This window comes from Cyprinus carpio, chromosome B20 (assembly GCF_018340385.1).
Source record: "Cyprinus carpio isolate SPL01 chromosome B20, ASM1834038v1, whole genome shotgun sequence".
NCBI lineage: Eukaryota > Metazoa > Chordata > Actinopteri > Cypriniformes > Cyprinidae > Cyprinus > Cyprinus carpio.
The window spans coordinates 16539680-16550574 of record NC_056616.1 but is presented as its reverse complement, the minus strand read 5'-3'; the positions used below and the strand labels follow the sequence as shown (position 1 = coordinate 16550574).

At 39.6% G+C, this 10895-nt stretch overlaps 3 protein-coding genes across 6 annotated transcripts in view; 2 read left to right on the top strand and 1 right to left on the bottom strand.

Annotated features, from left to right (window-relative positions):
• Positions 1 to 453: 453 nt before the first annotated feature.
• Positions 454 to 2384, bottom strand: LOC109077391 (rho-related GTP-binding protein RhoV-like). The gene is made up of 3 exons (XM_019092975.2): positions 2032 to 2384; positions 1872 to 1930; positions 454 to 1497 (listed from the first exon to the last, which is right to left on the bottom strand). The coding sequence occupies exons 1-3, from the start codon at positions 2225 to 2227 to the stop codon at positions 1051 to 1053; spliced, it is 702 nt and encodes a 233-aa protein (XP_018948520.1). The 5' UTR covers positions 2228 to 2384; the 3' UTR covers positions 454 to 1050.
• Positions 2385 to 3035: 651 nt separating this feature from the next.
• LOC109077388 (vacuolar protein sorting-associated protein 18 homolog) lies at positions 3036 to 9299 on the top strand. The gene is made up of 5 exons (XM_042746253.1): positions 3036 to 3469; positions 3573 to 3714; positions 4143 to 4234; positions 5390 to 7263; positions 8247 to 9299. The coding sequence occupies exons 1-5, from the start codon at positions 3379 to 3381 to the stop codon at positions 8973 to 8975; spliced, it is 2928 nt and encodes a 975-aa protein (XP_042602187.1). The 5' UTR covers positions 3036 to 3378; the 3' UTR covers positions 8976 to 9299.
• An 803-nt stretch (positions 9300 to 10102) lies between these two features.
• Positions 10103 to 10895, top strand: part of LOC109096297 (chromatin-remodeling ATPase INO80-like) — a 39200-nt gene continuing 38407 nt past the window's right edge. Inside the window, exon 1 of one of the 4 annotated variants that reach the window (XR_006157445.1) lies at positions 10103 to 10279. The gene's annotated coding sequence lies outside the window, so the exon portion shown is untranslated. The remainder of the gene's footprint in view (positions 10280 to 10895) is intronic. The other 3 variants (XR_006157444.1, XR_006157446.1, XM_042746252.1) reach the window with 3 other exon arrangements.

Here is a 10895-nt window from a genome sequence, read left to right as displayed (position 1 = left end):
AAACACTGAAGGAGAAGCTGTATAAAAGTGCTGCTTGAATTTGATCAAAAGGCAAACCAATAATGAAGACAGATAAAATGATCAAGCGGTACATCCTTCTTGCCTGAGGCATCAAAACAGAACAGTTAAAACTGTTAAAAAAGAACTGTTAAAAACAAACAGCATTTAAAAAAAAAAGATAACTTCCACAAGAAGCATATTTCTAACAAAGACAGCATTGTTTACCCTGTGGGAAGCACACACTGTCAGAAAAAGATAAAAAAAAATTAACAAAACCAAGCTATGGCTCCACAAAATGGGCTGGGCTTCTACACTTTCATCTGTGTATGCGCTCTCACAATACATTTGCACAAGAAAAGACGCTAAACCTGTCTTAGGAAACCAGGAAAAACTCTGCCAAAATTTCCCCGGATGTAGGAAACCATTTTAACACAAGCCTAATAATCTTATCTTGCCAATTTGCAAGACAATCCCCAGCTAAGGTTTATCAGCAGAACAGGCTGAATCATTGTAAGAGTGATGTCAGATTTATGTGGTCACAGGCACCTAAGAAGGAGACATCTCACACATTGACTTTAGTTTGGGCTGTTGCATATGAAAGAGTCTGTCAAAGTAGCACCCGACACAACAGAGATAAGATAGATACCCACTCTTGTTCCCTCGACCATCAGAGACATCTCCACGTGAACACATTCAAGCTTTGAATAAGGCAGCTATCCAGCTCATGCAAATTCACTCATTTACATATGGTGGGTGCTGTTTGTGAACAATAAATGAATTAAGGAGTAGTTTTCTCTAATCTTTCTTCATAATGTGTTTATAAATCTTACAGCTAGTGTTACTTATACAGCTTGTGCTATTAAAATGCTCCGAAAACTTTGTGTTGAGTAATGCAACAGCTCTCACATGTCACTCGAACGTTTCCTGGGAAGTTCACCACTGATCAAACAACTCCGCCCATAAAATAAAGCTAAATGACTGTAGGTAAACACATTGTCCAAAATAAATTAATATCTCATGTAAACAGTCCACACATTTTGACCCACAGGGTCAGATGAAGCAGAAGAACTTCTTCCAGCTGCACTTGGAAAAAGCTTTAGCTCGTCTGTCTGACAGTCTCAGTTTTTTGGCCTTCCTGGCCTTGTGTTTAATAGCCGCGAATATTGCTGAGTCGAAGGCCTCCTTTAGGTTCTTCTGGGTCAGGGCCGAACACTCCACGTACTCTACAGCCCTGATCTTCTCTGCGAGGCTCTGTGCCCGTGAGCTGAGCACCGGTTTGACCTTGAACCTGTCCAAGTCTATGAGAACGTTAACGTCCAGTAGAAGGTCCGACTGAGTTCCGACTAAAATGATGGGGGAGGATGGGTTACACGCACGAATCTCAGGGATCCATTTCTTGATTATGTTCTGGAATGACGTGGGGTTAACCACACTGAAGCAGAGAAGGAAGACATCCGTGTGTGCATAAGACAGAGATCTGAATTCTTCAAATTCTTCCTGCAAGTCAAAGAAAAGACAGATAAGAACAATTGACAAAGTTAAACTATTGTTTAACAAAATATACACTTTACAAACTTTTTAAATTACACTTTACAGTCTTTTTAAAAGAATATACACTTTTTTTACCCACTGTTTTCACTTTACAAACACAATGTTTTCAATTTCCAGACCTTTTCAAGATTCTTTACAAACTTTTTTACAATGTTTACACTTTACAAAAACTTGTTTGCAACTCACAAACTAAAAAGTTTACAACTGACAAACTTTTTGAACTAAGTTTACATACTTTATCAATTCTCAACTCACAAGAAAGTTCTACAACTAATGTGAAATATTCGATTAAATTTATCACAAATGAACAAAACCGTTACCTGTCCAGCAGTGTCCATCAACTGAATCCGCACAGGGGTCCCATCCACCTGAACTAGTCCTGAATAGGCATAATGTAAAGACTCTTTAAGTTTTCATCCTCATAATTCATCTAAATAATTTAATCACCAGGTTTAGAAGAGGTAAAGATCACACCCTTACCTGAGAAGACGTCAAAAGCCGTCTGTTTGTAATCCGTAGGGTATCCATTGGTTGTGTAGCTGACAATCATACTGGTCTTCCCGACCGCACCATCCCCGACCAGCATACAGCTGATCCCGGGCTCCAGCGCGTCGTCCTGCTCTAAACACACGGACGGAACTCTTGACTGGTAAAAGTAATCCATTTGAGGTGGCATGTCCAACAATTAAAGTCAAGAAGAACTGTCTTCAGGAAAACTTTGTAAACTCCACAGTATTGGGTGGTGTATTTGTTGAGACTGATGAGTGACTCATTACTTTCGCAGCTCAAAAGCTGACTCTCTCTGATCTGTGAAGGATCTCTCTGTGCCTTTTCAATCAGCGATTCGGAGAGGCTTGACTTTGCATAGCCACGCCCACCGCAAATCTTTGGTTTCAACACAGATTAGCTATTTAACGATTCGTTAACGATTTTAATCCCAAACGATTCTCAGTGAAACAAAGCAGAAGAAGAAGCAAATAAATAAATAAATAAATAAATAAAATAAAATAAAGTATTTTATGAATTTTTTAATAGGTTATATTAATTTTATTGGTTTAGATTTTTTTTTATTATTTTTTTTAATAGGCAAAAATGTACTAATGCAGAATACAGTAGTTCTGAGGCGTTTTGTGCTGTTTTGATAGAGTCATCATATTTAAGAGGAAAAATTGGAATTAAACAGCCCTGGTCGACTGACACGAGCCGTGTAAAAATATTAAAAATAAAGACAGTCTGCATTTTTATTTACATTTTTATTTTTTATAACTTTTTTAAGACCTCTGACCTTAAAATGTTATTACCATTATTGATTAAAATAAATTCGATTTTCAAAGTAGTACAACATAACCAATACATATTAAGCATAACTCCAATAATTTATAAAACTGTAATATTTAATAACAAACTGTAAATCCATGAGATTCAATCCTAATCTACACAGTGCCACTACGTGGACAGATAAAGAACAACAGTAAAGTGTTGTCATGTAATCACATGATACTCATCAGCTGACCAAGACAGCAACGCACACAACACAACTCGGTCTTAGTTCTGTCCTTATTCATTCATAAAATATAAGTTAAAGCTCAGTTTCGTTTTATTTTGTATCTGTTTTAGTTCCAGTATACATAAATTAGCACACAGCGGAGGCATTGCCAGTAAATGAGCTTCTGAACTGGATATTTAGCTCACATGCTAGCGTGTTATGGGAGGGAACAGCTGCTAGAGATACTGTAACAGTTAACGTTACATCTTTACGTGCAATGTGAACACAGCTTCAGTATTTGTTGTACATGCTGTAGTTTTGTGAATATTTGATCATTTGTAATGGCATCTATTCTGGATCAGTATGAAGATTCTCAGAACATCCGTCAGCACAGCCGTGTTTCAGCGGCCAACATCGGGATTACTCATTCAGGTACAAACCTCTGCGTCTACAGCTTTTAGGATATTGCAGACATTATGATTGGGTAATTTGGGGTACCTGTGGTACTTTACATGATATTTTTTCCCGTTCAAAGGCTTTGTGAATGTAAGGTTGGAGGAAGAGAAACCCATTTTCAACAAGCAGCGCATCGATTTCTCACCTCCCGAAAAAATCAACAATTTATTAGTGTGCAACAACCAGTTATGCATGAGTCTGGGGAAAGACACCCTGCTGAGGTAAAGCTGCCATTTCTCAACTCTATGTTATCAACAACTGTTTAATTGGGATATTTTGCAGCAGATATGTTTTGCATTGATTAGTTTATGTACATGCAATTAGTGATTGATGTGTATTTTATTGTCTGAATATTGAAAGGTGAAAGGACTAAGCAGTGAGGATGTGGACCATTAAAGACAATTCTGTTTGAAATGCAAATTTAATCTGGTCACAGTCTGTTTAAGTGGGATAAAAATCACTTAATCTGCCTTTTGTTTGTGTTCTTGTAAAAAAAAATGGTTGATTATGATTAATTCTCATTATACATGTCATTAAAATATGTATAGGATGAATTCCTGTAAAAACTGATCTAAAAGAGGTCAGCAACATTTACAGAGCAGTTTAAAGTGTTGTAACCTAATATGCTGAGATACACATTATGTTTCAGAATTGATCTTGGAAAACCTGATCAGCCAAATCAGATTGAACTGGGAAGAAAGGATGACAGCAAAGTGTACAAACTTTTTCTAGATCCTACAGGTAATCATGTGTCGATGTTCAAAAATATGCATCCCAAAGTAGTTTAACAGATGTGAACTGGCAAATTCAATTAGGGAAAGTATATTTACATTGCTTGGAAACTAGTACAATGGATAAACACATGAAATGTAATCTGTTTTTGATAGGATTTATATCATGTAATGATCTACAGTGCATCCCATTAAGAGAAACCAATTCTATGTTTAAGCCTGGTATTATAGTCTTGTGTGATCCATTCACAAATGGTCAGGTGAGACGCAGCAGTGTTTACACCTGGTAATAATGTGCATTTGTTGTACAAACGCTGTTTAAGCTTTGCAAAATTAAACATTTTTGAGTTTTCCATTAACCTTTTAAACTAGTCAGCTGGCATATGAGTTTTCTTTTTGTAATAATAAATACCACAAATTAATCAGTTTAATTATGTTTTACCCTGTATGCTACCATTTAATGTTTTAAAAACAAATAACATTTAATCATTTGAAAATAAATATGAAATAAAAAAATATATAAATTAAATGAGAAGTGCAAATTTATAAATGTAAATTTATAATTGTAATTTTAAAGTTATACTTTTTTATTAGAAAGTTATTTTTGTTTACAGCTGTAAACAGCAAAGTTTAATATCTCTTTTTGGCACATTGTTTAATTTTTTTTAACTGGTTAGCTTGGTCTAAATGCTTGACATTGCAAGATTATCTTGTGATAGTCAATAGCACACACTTTACAGTAATGTTTGTGATGATTTCATGTTTAATAATATGAAGTAATTTAGAAATGAATATTAAATAATACATTTTCAAATATATATACAAATTGTTGCATTTCTAAATGTGTGTATATATAGCTGTACATGTAAAATTAAAATGCATATTTAGCAGCAAAGTTTAAAAACTCTCTTCGGCACAGTGGTTAATTGACAAGTGATTAGACTCATGAGAAGGATTAGCTTTTTCAATACAAATACGACATGGTAATTTTGAACCCCATTTACACCCATGTTTAGCACTGACTGAAGATGGATCTTATACCAGGTGTAAACTGGATCAAAAGCTCAGGGCTGGCATTTTTAAACTTGCAATTTAGTGTTGAACTGCTTAAATTGACTTGCTTTTTAATGCAGTCTGTAAAACGACCTTATCGATTGTCTCACAGGGTCACATTTAGTCATCAGCCTCACCACAAACGAATGTGTATACCTAAACCGAAACACTCAAAAGGTCCGAAGTCTGTCACGATGGAGAGGCCACTTGATTGAAAGCATAGGATGGAACAAATTAATCGGCTCTGAGACCAACACCGGGCCGATTCTGGTTGGCACCAGCCATGGAATCATCTTTGAAGCGGAGATCTCTGCCTCAGAGGGCAGTCTGTTCAACACTAACCCAGACCAGTACTTCAGACAGGTTCATTCCCTGGAGGAGGATGGCAAGCCAGCTCCGGTTTGTTGCCTCGAGGTAGAACGTGGCTTGGAATCCAAGTACTTCATTGTCGCTACCACACGAAAGCGCCTTTTCCAGTTTGTAGGAAAGCTGGCAGAGGGATCCGAGCAGCAGGGGTTCAGCTCCATCTTTGCCCAGAACCAGGATCTCCTACCCAGCTTCCAGGAGTTTCCAGTCAACATGGGCTACAGTGAGATTACGTTCTACACGTCCAAGTTGCGCAGTTCCCCGAAGTCCTTTGCATGGATGATGGGAAATGGTGTTTTGTATGGACAGCTGGACTATGTGCGGCCCGACTCTCTACTCAGTGATGTTCAAGTGTGGGAATACACCTCAGACATCGATTTAAACTCCGTCAAGCCCATCTCTATAGTACTCACCCAGTTTCACTTCCTGCTCCTGCTCCCAGACCGCGTCAAGAGTATTTGCACTCTGAACGGACAGGTAGTGCATGAAGAAAAGTTTTTTCCAGAAAAGTTCGGCAGTCTAAAAAAGATGATCAAAGATCCAATCACTGGGCTCGTGTGGATCTACACCGAGAAAGCTGTGTTTCGCTACCACATCCAGAGGGAGGCACGGGACGTTTGGCAGATGTACATGAACATGAATAAGTTTGACCTGGCTAAAGAGTACTGCAAAGACAGACCAGAATGCCTAGACATGGTGCTGGCCAAAGAGGCAGAGCACTGCTTCCAAAACAAGCGCTACCTGGAGAGTGCCAAATGCTACGCTCTCACTCAGAATTACTTTGAGGAGATTGCATTGAAGTTCATCGAGGCCAAGCAGGAGGAGGCCTTGAAAGAGTTTCTGATTAAGAAGCTGACCAACCTCAAGCCCACCGAGAAGACTCAGATCACCCTGCTGGTCACCTGGCTGACAGAACTCTATCTGAACCGGCTCGGTCAACTGGAGGCCGATGACGGCAAGCAACACCTCTTTCTGGAGACACGTGAAGAGTTCCGCACCTTTCTTAAAAGCTCCAAACATAAGGACTGCTTCTACAACAATCGCAACACCATCTATGACCTGCTCGCTAGTCACGGCGACGTGGACAACATGGTGTATTTCTCAGTCATCATGCAAGATTACGAGCGCGTCATATCTCATTACTGCCAGCATGATGACTACAGTGCAGCCTTGGATGTTCTCTCCAAACACTGCGATGACAAGCTCTTCTACAAGTTCTCCCCGGTCCTCATGCAGCACATTCCCAAAAAGGTGGTTGATGCATGGATTCAAATGGGAAACCGGTTGGATCCCAAGAATCTGATCCCAGCGCTGGTGAACTACAGCCAGATGGGCAGCATGCAGCAGATAAACGAGACCATCCGGTACATGGAGTTCTGTGTGTATGAGCTGGATGTCAAAGACGAAGCCATTCACAATTACTTACTGTCACTTTATGCCAAACACAAGGCAGACGCTCTGTTGTGGTACCTCGAACAAGCAGGAACGCATGTCTCTGATATCCACTACGACTTGAAATATGCCTTGCGCCTTTGTGCCGAACATGGGTACCTGCAGGCCTGTGTCTTGGTTTATAAGATTATGGAGCTGTATGAGGAAGCTGTGGATCTAGCTCTACAAGTATGTGTGCTTTTATACTCTTTAGATTCTCTGTTAAAATTCTTCCATTAATTACTCGTGCTCATGTTTTTCCAAACCCGTAAGACCTTAAGATATTTTTTTGATGAAATCTGAGGGTGCTTTCACACTTGGTTTGCTTGCCTGGTCCGAACCCGAGTTCGATTGCTCCACCCTCTCCCTGCCCCTGCTGGACTGTGTTCATATTATTTTATTTGGGTCCGAACCACGGTTCGTTTGCATCATCAAGCCAGCAGCTGTTTACCCCGTTGCTTAGTAATGGCGGCACAGGAGAAGGCGGCAAATGCATAACATTGCTCTCTGCACTTTTATATATTTACGTTTTTGGACCGTTCGTTTTGTTTACAAAGTTTCGGTACATAACAGCACTTACGTCTGTCTTACGAATGTACAGAAATGATATATACAGCTCTCTGTTTGCAGCATGTCAGTCACACTCTGTGTGAAAATGAGTGAAACACACACACAAACACATATTTTTATCAAATAATATGTCGTTAATAGCGGTTCACTTCCGCGATTTGGTACGATTGCATTCATCGTACCAGAGTTCACATGAACCGTACCCCAGACCACCCTTTTTAAGTGTACTCCGGTACGGTTCGCGGGTGCGCACCCGAGTTCGGAAGACAGCATTCACATCATCCAAACGAACCAAACTCTGACATCAATCAAACCCGGGTGCGCACCAAAAGTGCTAGTGTGAAAGCACCCTGAGAGCTTTCTGACCCTGTATAGACACGTTCAAGGCTGAGAAAGGTAGTAAGGAATGGAAACTAGCTCTTGTAGCTAACTCTGGCTTGTTTACAGCAAGTAACTTGTTTGTTGATCAATGAGCATTGTCCCTATCAAATAAAACAGAAAGAAAGAAAGAAAGGACATCGTTAAAATAGTCCATGTGACATCGGTGGTTCAACCGTAATATTTTTTAATTTTTTAAATAATGCCTGTATTTATTCCTTTAGGTGGATGTAGATTTGGCCAAGACTTGCGCCGACCTTCCAGAGGATGACGAGGAGTTGAGGAAGAAGCTGTGGCTGAAGATTGCTCGTCATGTGGTTCAGGAGGAGAAAGATGTGAAGAAGGCCATGAACTGTCTGTCCAGTTGCAACCTTCTGAAGATTGAGGACATCTTGCCTTTCTTTCCAGATTTTGTTACAATAGACCACTTCAAGGAGGCAATTTGCAACTCCTTGGAAGAGTACAACCAACACATCGAGGAGCTGAAGCAAGAAATGGAGGAGGCCACAGAAAGTGCCAAACGCATCCGTGAAGACATCCAGGAGATGAGGAACAAGTACGGTGTGGTGGAGTCACAGGAAAAATGTGCCACTTGCGAGTTCCCCTTGCTCAACAGACCTTTCTATCTCTTCCTGTGTGGTCACATGTTCCATTATGATTGCCTCTTACAGGAAGTCATCCCTCACCTCTCTGCCTTTAAGCAGAATAAATTAGAGGAGCTTCAGAAGAAGCTGGCAGCAACCACTCAGACCACCAAATCTAGGCACAAGCCCAAAGAGGAGGATACGGTCAGCTTAGGCAAGGGCCAAGGAAGCAGAGAGCAGATCAAATCTGACATTGATGATATCATAGCGTGTGAGTGTGTCTACTGTGGTGAGCTGATGATCAAATCCATTGACAAGCCTTTCATAGATCCACACAAGTTTGATCAAGAGATGTCCAGCTGGCTCTGAAGGACACAGTTCTCCATGAGTTCATTTGAGGGCTGCACAGTAAATCTATGTTATACATTGTAGATATCCTGACAAATTAACCATTTGTGCATTGTGAAAATTGTAATTTGTTTAGAATGTTACCTGCTACATGCTGAATTAATGAGTATTAACAGATATGTACTGTACCAATGGCCTTTTTTGATTTTATGTTGCTTTATTAGGTCACTGGTCACTTCAAAATTTAATATGCACTTGTTTTCATTTTGCATTATGAGTAATGTGAATAATAACTTTTTTAATGTATGCTCCAAAAAAGAATAAATGATTGCTATTTGACCAGACTTTGTGTTGTGAAACAATGTTATGGGACAAAGGTGTGAAGGGATTACTCCTAATGTAAAGACATTTTATGGAAAATCTTTCCATTTTGTAAAAAAAAAAAAAAAAAAGAAGAAAAATTTACATTTTAATGAAACCAGTAAGTGATGTATACACAATTTTGTATCTAATCACATTTTAAGCTTTCACATTTAAAATATTGGTGTAATTTATTTGATAAGTTAAATGACTTCTGTTCATTATTGTTATTTATTTTTAACAATTGTATACTAAATAAATAAATACCAAGAGATAATGGACAAGGGTTTATATATAGCACCTTGACAGCGATAAAGGGAAATATATCAATGTGAAAATAAAAACAGAAAGCTAAATAAATGTCTTATTTAGGACCACTTAATACAGAAGACATTCCCTTAAAAATAAAAAAAAAAAAAATAATAATAAAGTTGCATAGAAAATACAGATTTTCATATTACATTAATGCTGTTTGTGTATTACAAGTCTGACACATTCTACGTCAAGTCCAAATCACGCGATATTTTGAGGCTACGTTCGGAAAGTGTTACGTCATAAGACCTTCGGCAACGTTCGGTTTTTCTAGGCACGATCAGTAGAACTCCGATAGCCATTACGCTCTCCTCCAATACAACCCACTACATTTATAAAGGTTCGGATTCTCACCACTGTCTTTTTTAAACGAAACTACTTTTTTCTTTTTGTCACTAGTACTTCATTGTGATACGTCCCCAAATGCTTATAAGATTGCAGCCATCGCTCTATAATTGATTGGCACGCCTGTTCCCCACTCTGTCCTCGCCATGGCGCCGTGTCCCTGCTCTCTCAGTTACTGAAAGTGGCCGCCTCTCTGCTGCTACCGACTCACGGTCTCTCTCCTCGCTCACAACCGCCATTTTGGAGACAGAGAGCTGAGAGTCGGCTGCAACAGAGACAGAGCAAAAACGGCGCACACGGGGGACAAGGTGAGCTAGCGTTTATGAGGAACATGGTGGGGGAGCAATGGGGGAAGATGGCCGGGAGGGAGAAAGAATTAGAATATGGGCAGCGCAGATCTGCTGGCCTCCTCGACTCCCGCAGCGCATAGAGATATGAGACGGGACAGATGGTGCTTGACCTCACGTGGAACAAGGCCACGGAACATTACGATTCATTTTAAATCATATCTCCCTACATTTCAATTGACAAAGAGGTGGTGGCCTTAAAGAGACAGAACCCATTTCAATTATTCAAAATGATCATGAACTTGCCATGATGCTAAAAAAAAGTCACCTCTGCACGGTTATCATTCCAAATAGCAGCCAGCTAACGTAACAACTTCATCGTTTTTAGTGGTCGTGGCTCAAGTTTACGTTACATTGCAGCGCTGCTAACTAGCAACATATACAGTAACCCTGGATTTAGATGAACAAGCAGAACTGGCTGCTGAGACGCTTAGCTTTAGCTAAACCTAGCCAGTTTAGTGTGCTAGCTAAGCTAAGTCGGAGATAAAAAAAAACAGCCTGTCGGTAATATTGTGTGGACAGTATTTTTTCCTGGATTTCATAAGTCTTAAGACACCTTGCACCGCTAATATTTCCT

What these genes read in the sequence shown, in the direction of transcription:
- LOC109077391 (XM_019092975.2), bottom strand. Translation starts at nt 2,227, where the DNA reads ATGCCACCTCAAATGGATTACTTTTACCAGTCAAGAGTTCCGTCCGTG. An exon ending in GGCTTTTGACGTCTTCTCAG is followed by an intron (nt 1,931 to 2,031) that starts GTAAGGGTGTGA and finishes ATGCCTATTCAG; the next exon opens with GACTAGTTCAGGTGGATGGG. An exon ending in TGATGGACACTGCTGGACAG is followed by an intron (nt 1,498 to 1,871) that starts GTAACGGTTTTG and finishes TTTGACTTGCAG; the next exon opens with GAAGAATTTGAAGAATTCAG.
- LOC109077388 (XM_042746253.1), top strand. Translation starts at nt 3,379, where the DNA reads ATGGCATCTATTCTGGATCAGTATGAAGATTCTCAGAACATCCGTCAG. An exon ending in GGGAAAGACACCCTGCTGAG is followed by an intron (nt 3,715 to 4,142) that starts GTAAAGCTGCCA and finishes ATTATGTTTCAG; the next exon opens with AATTGATCTTGGAAAACCTG. An exon ending in CTGTGGATCTAGCTCTACAA is followed by an intron (nt 7,264 to 8,246) that starts GTATGTGTGCTT and finishes TTATTCCTTTAG; the next exon opens with GTGGATGTAGATTTGGCCAA.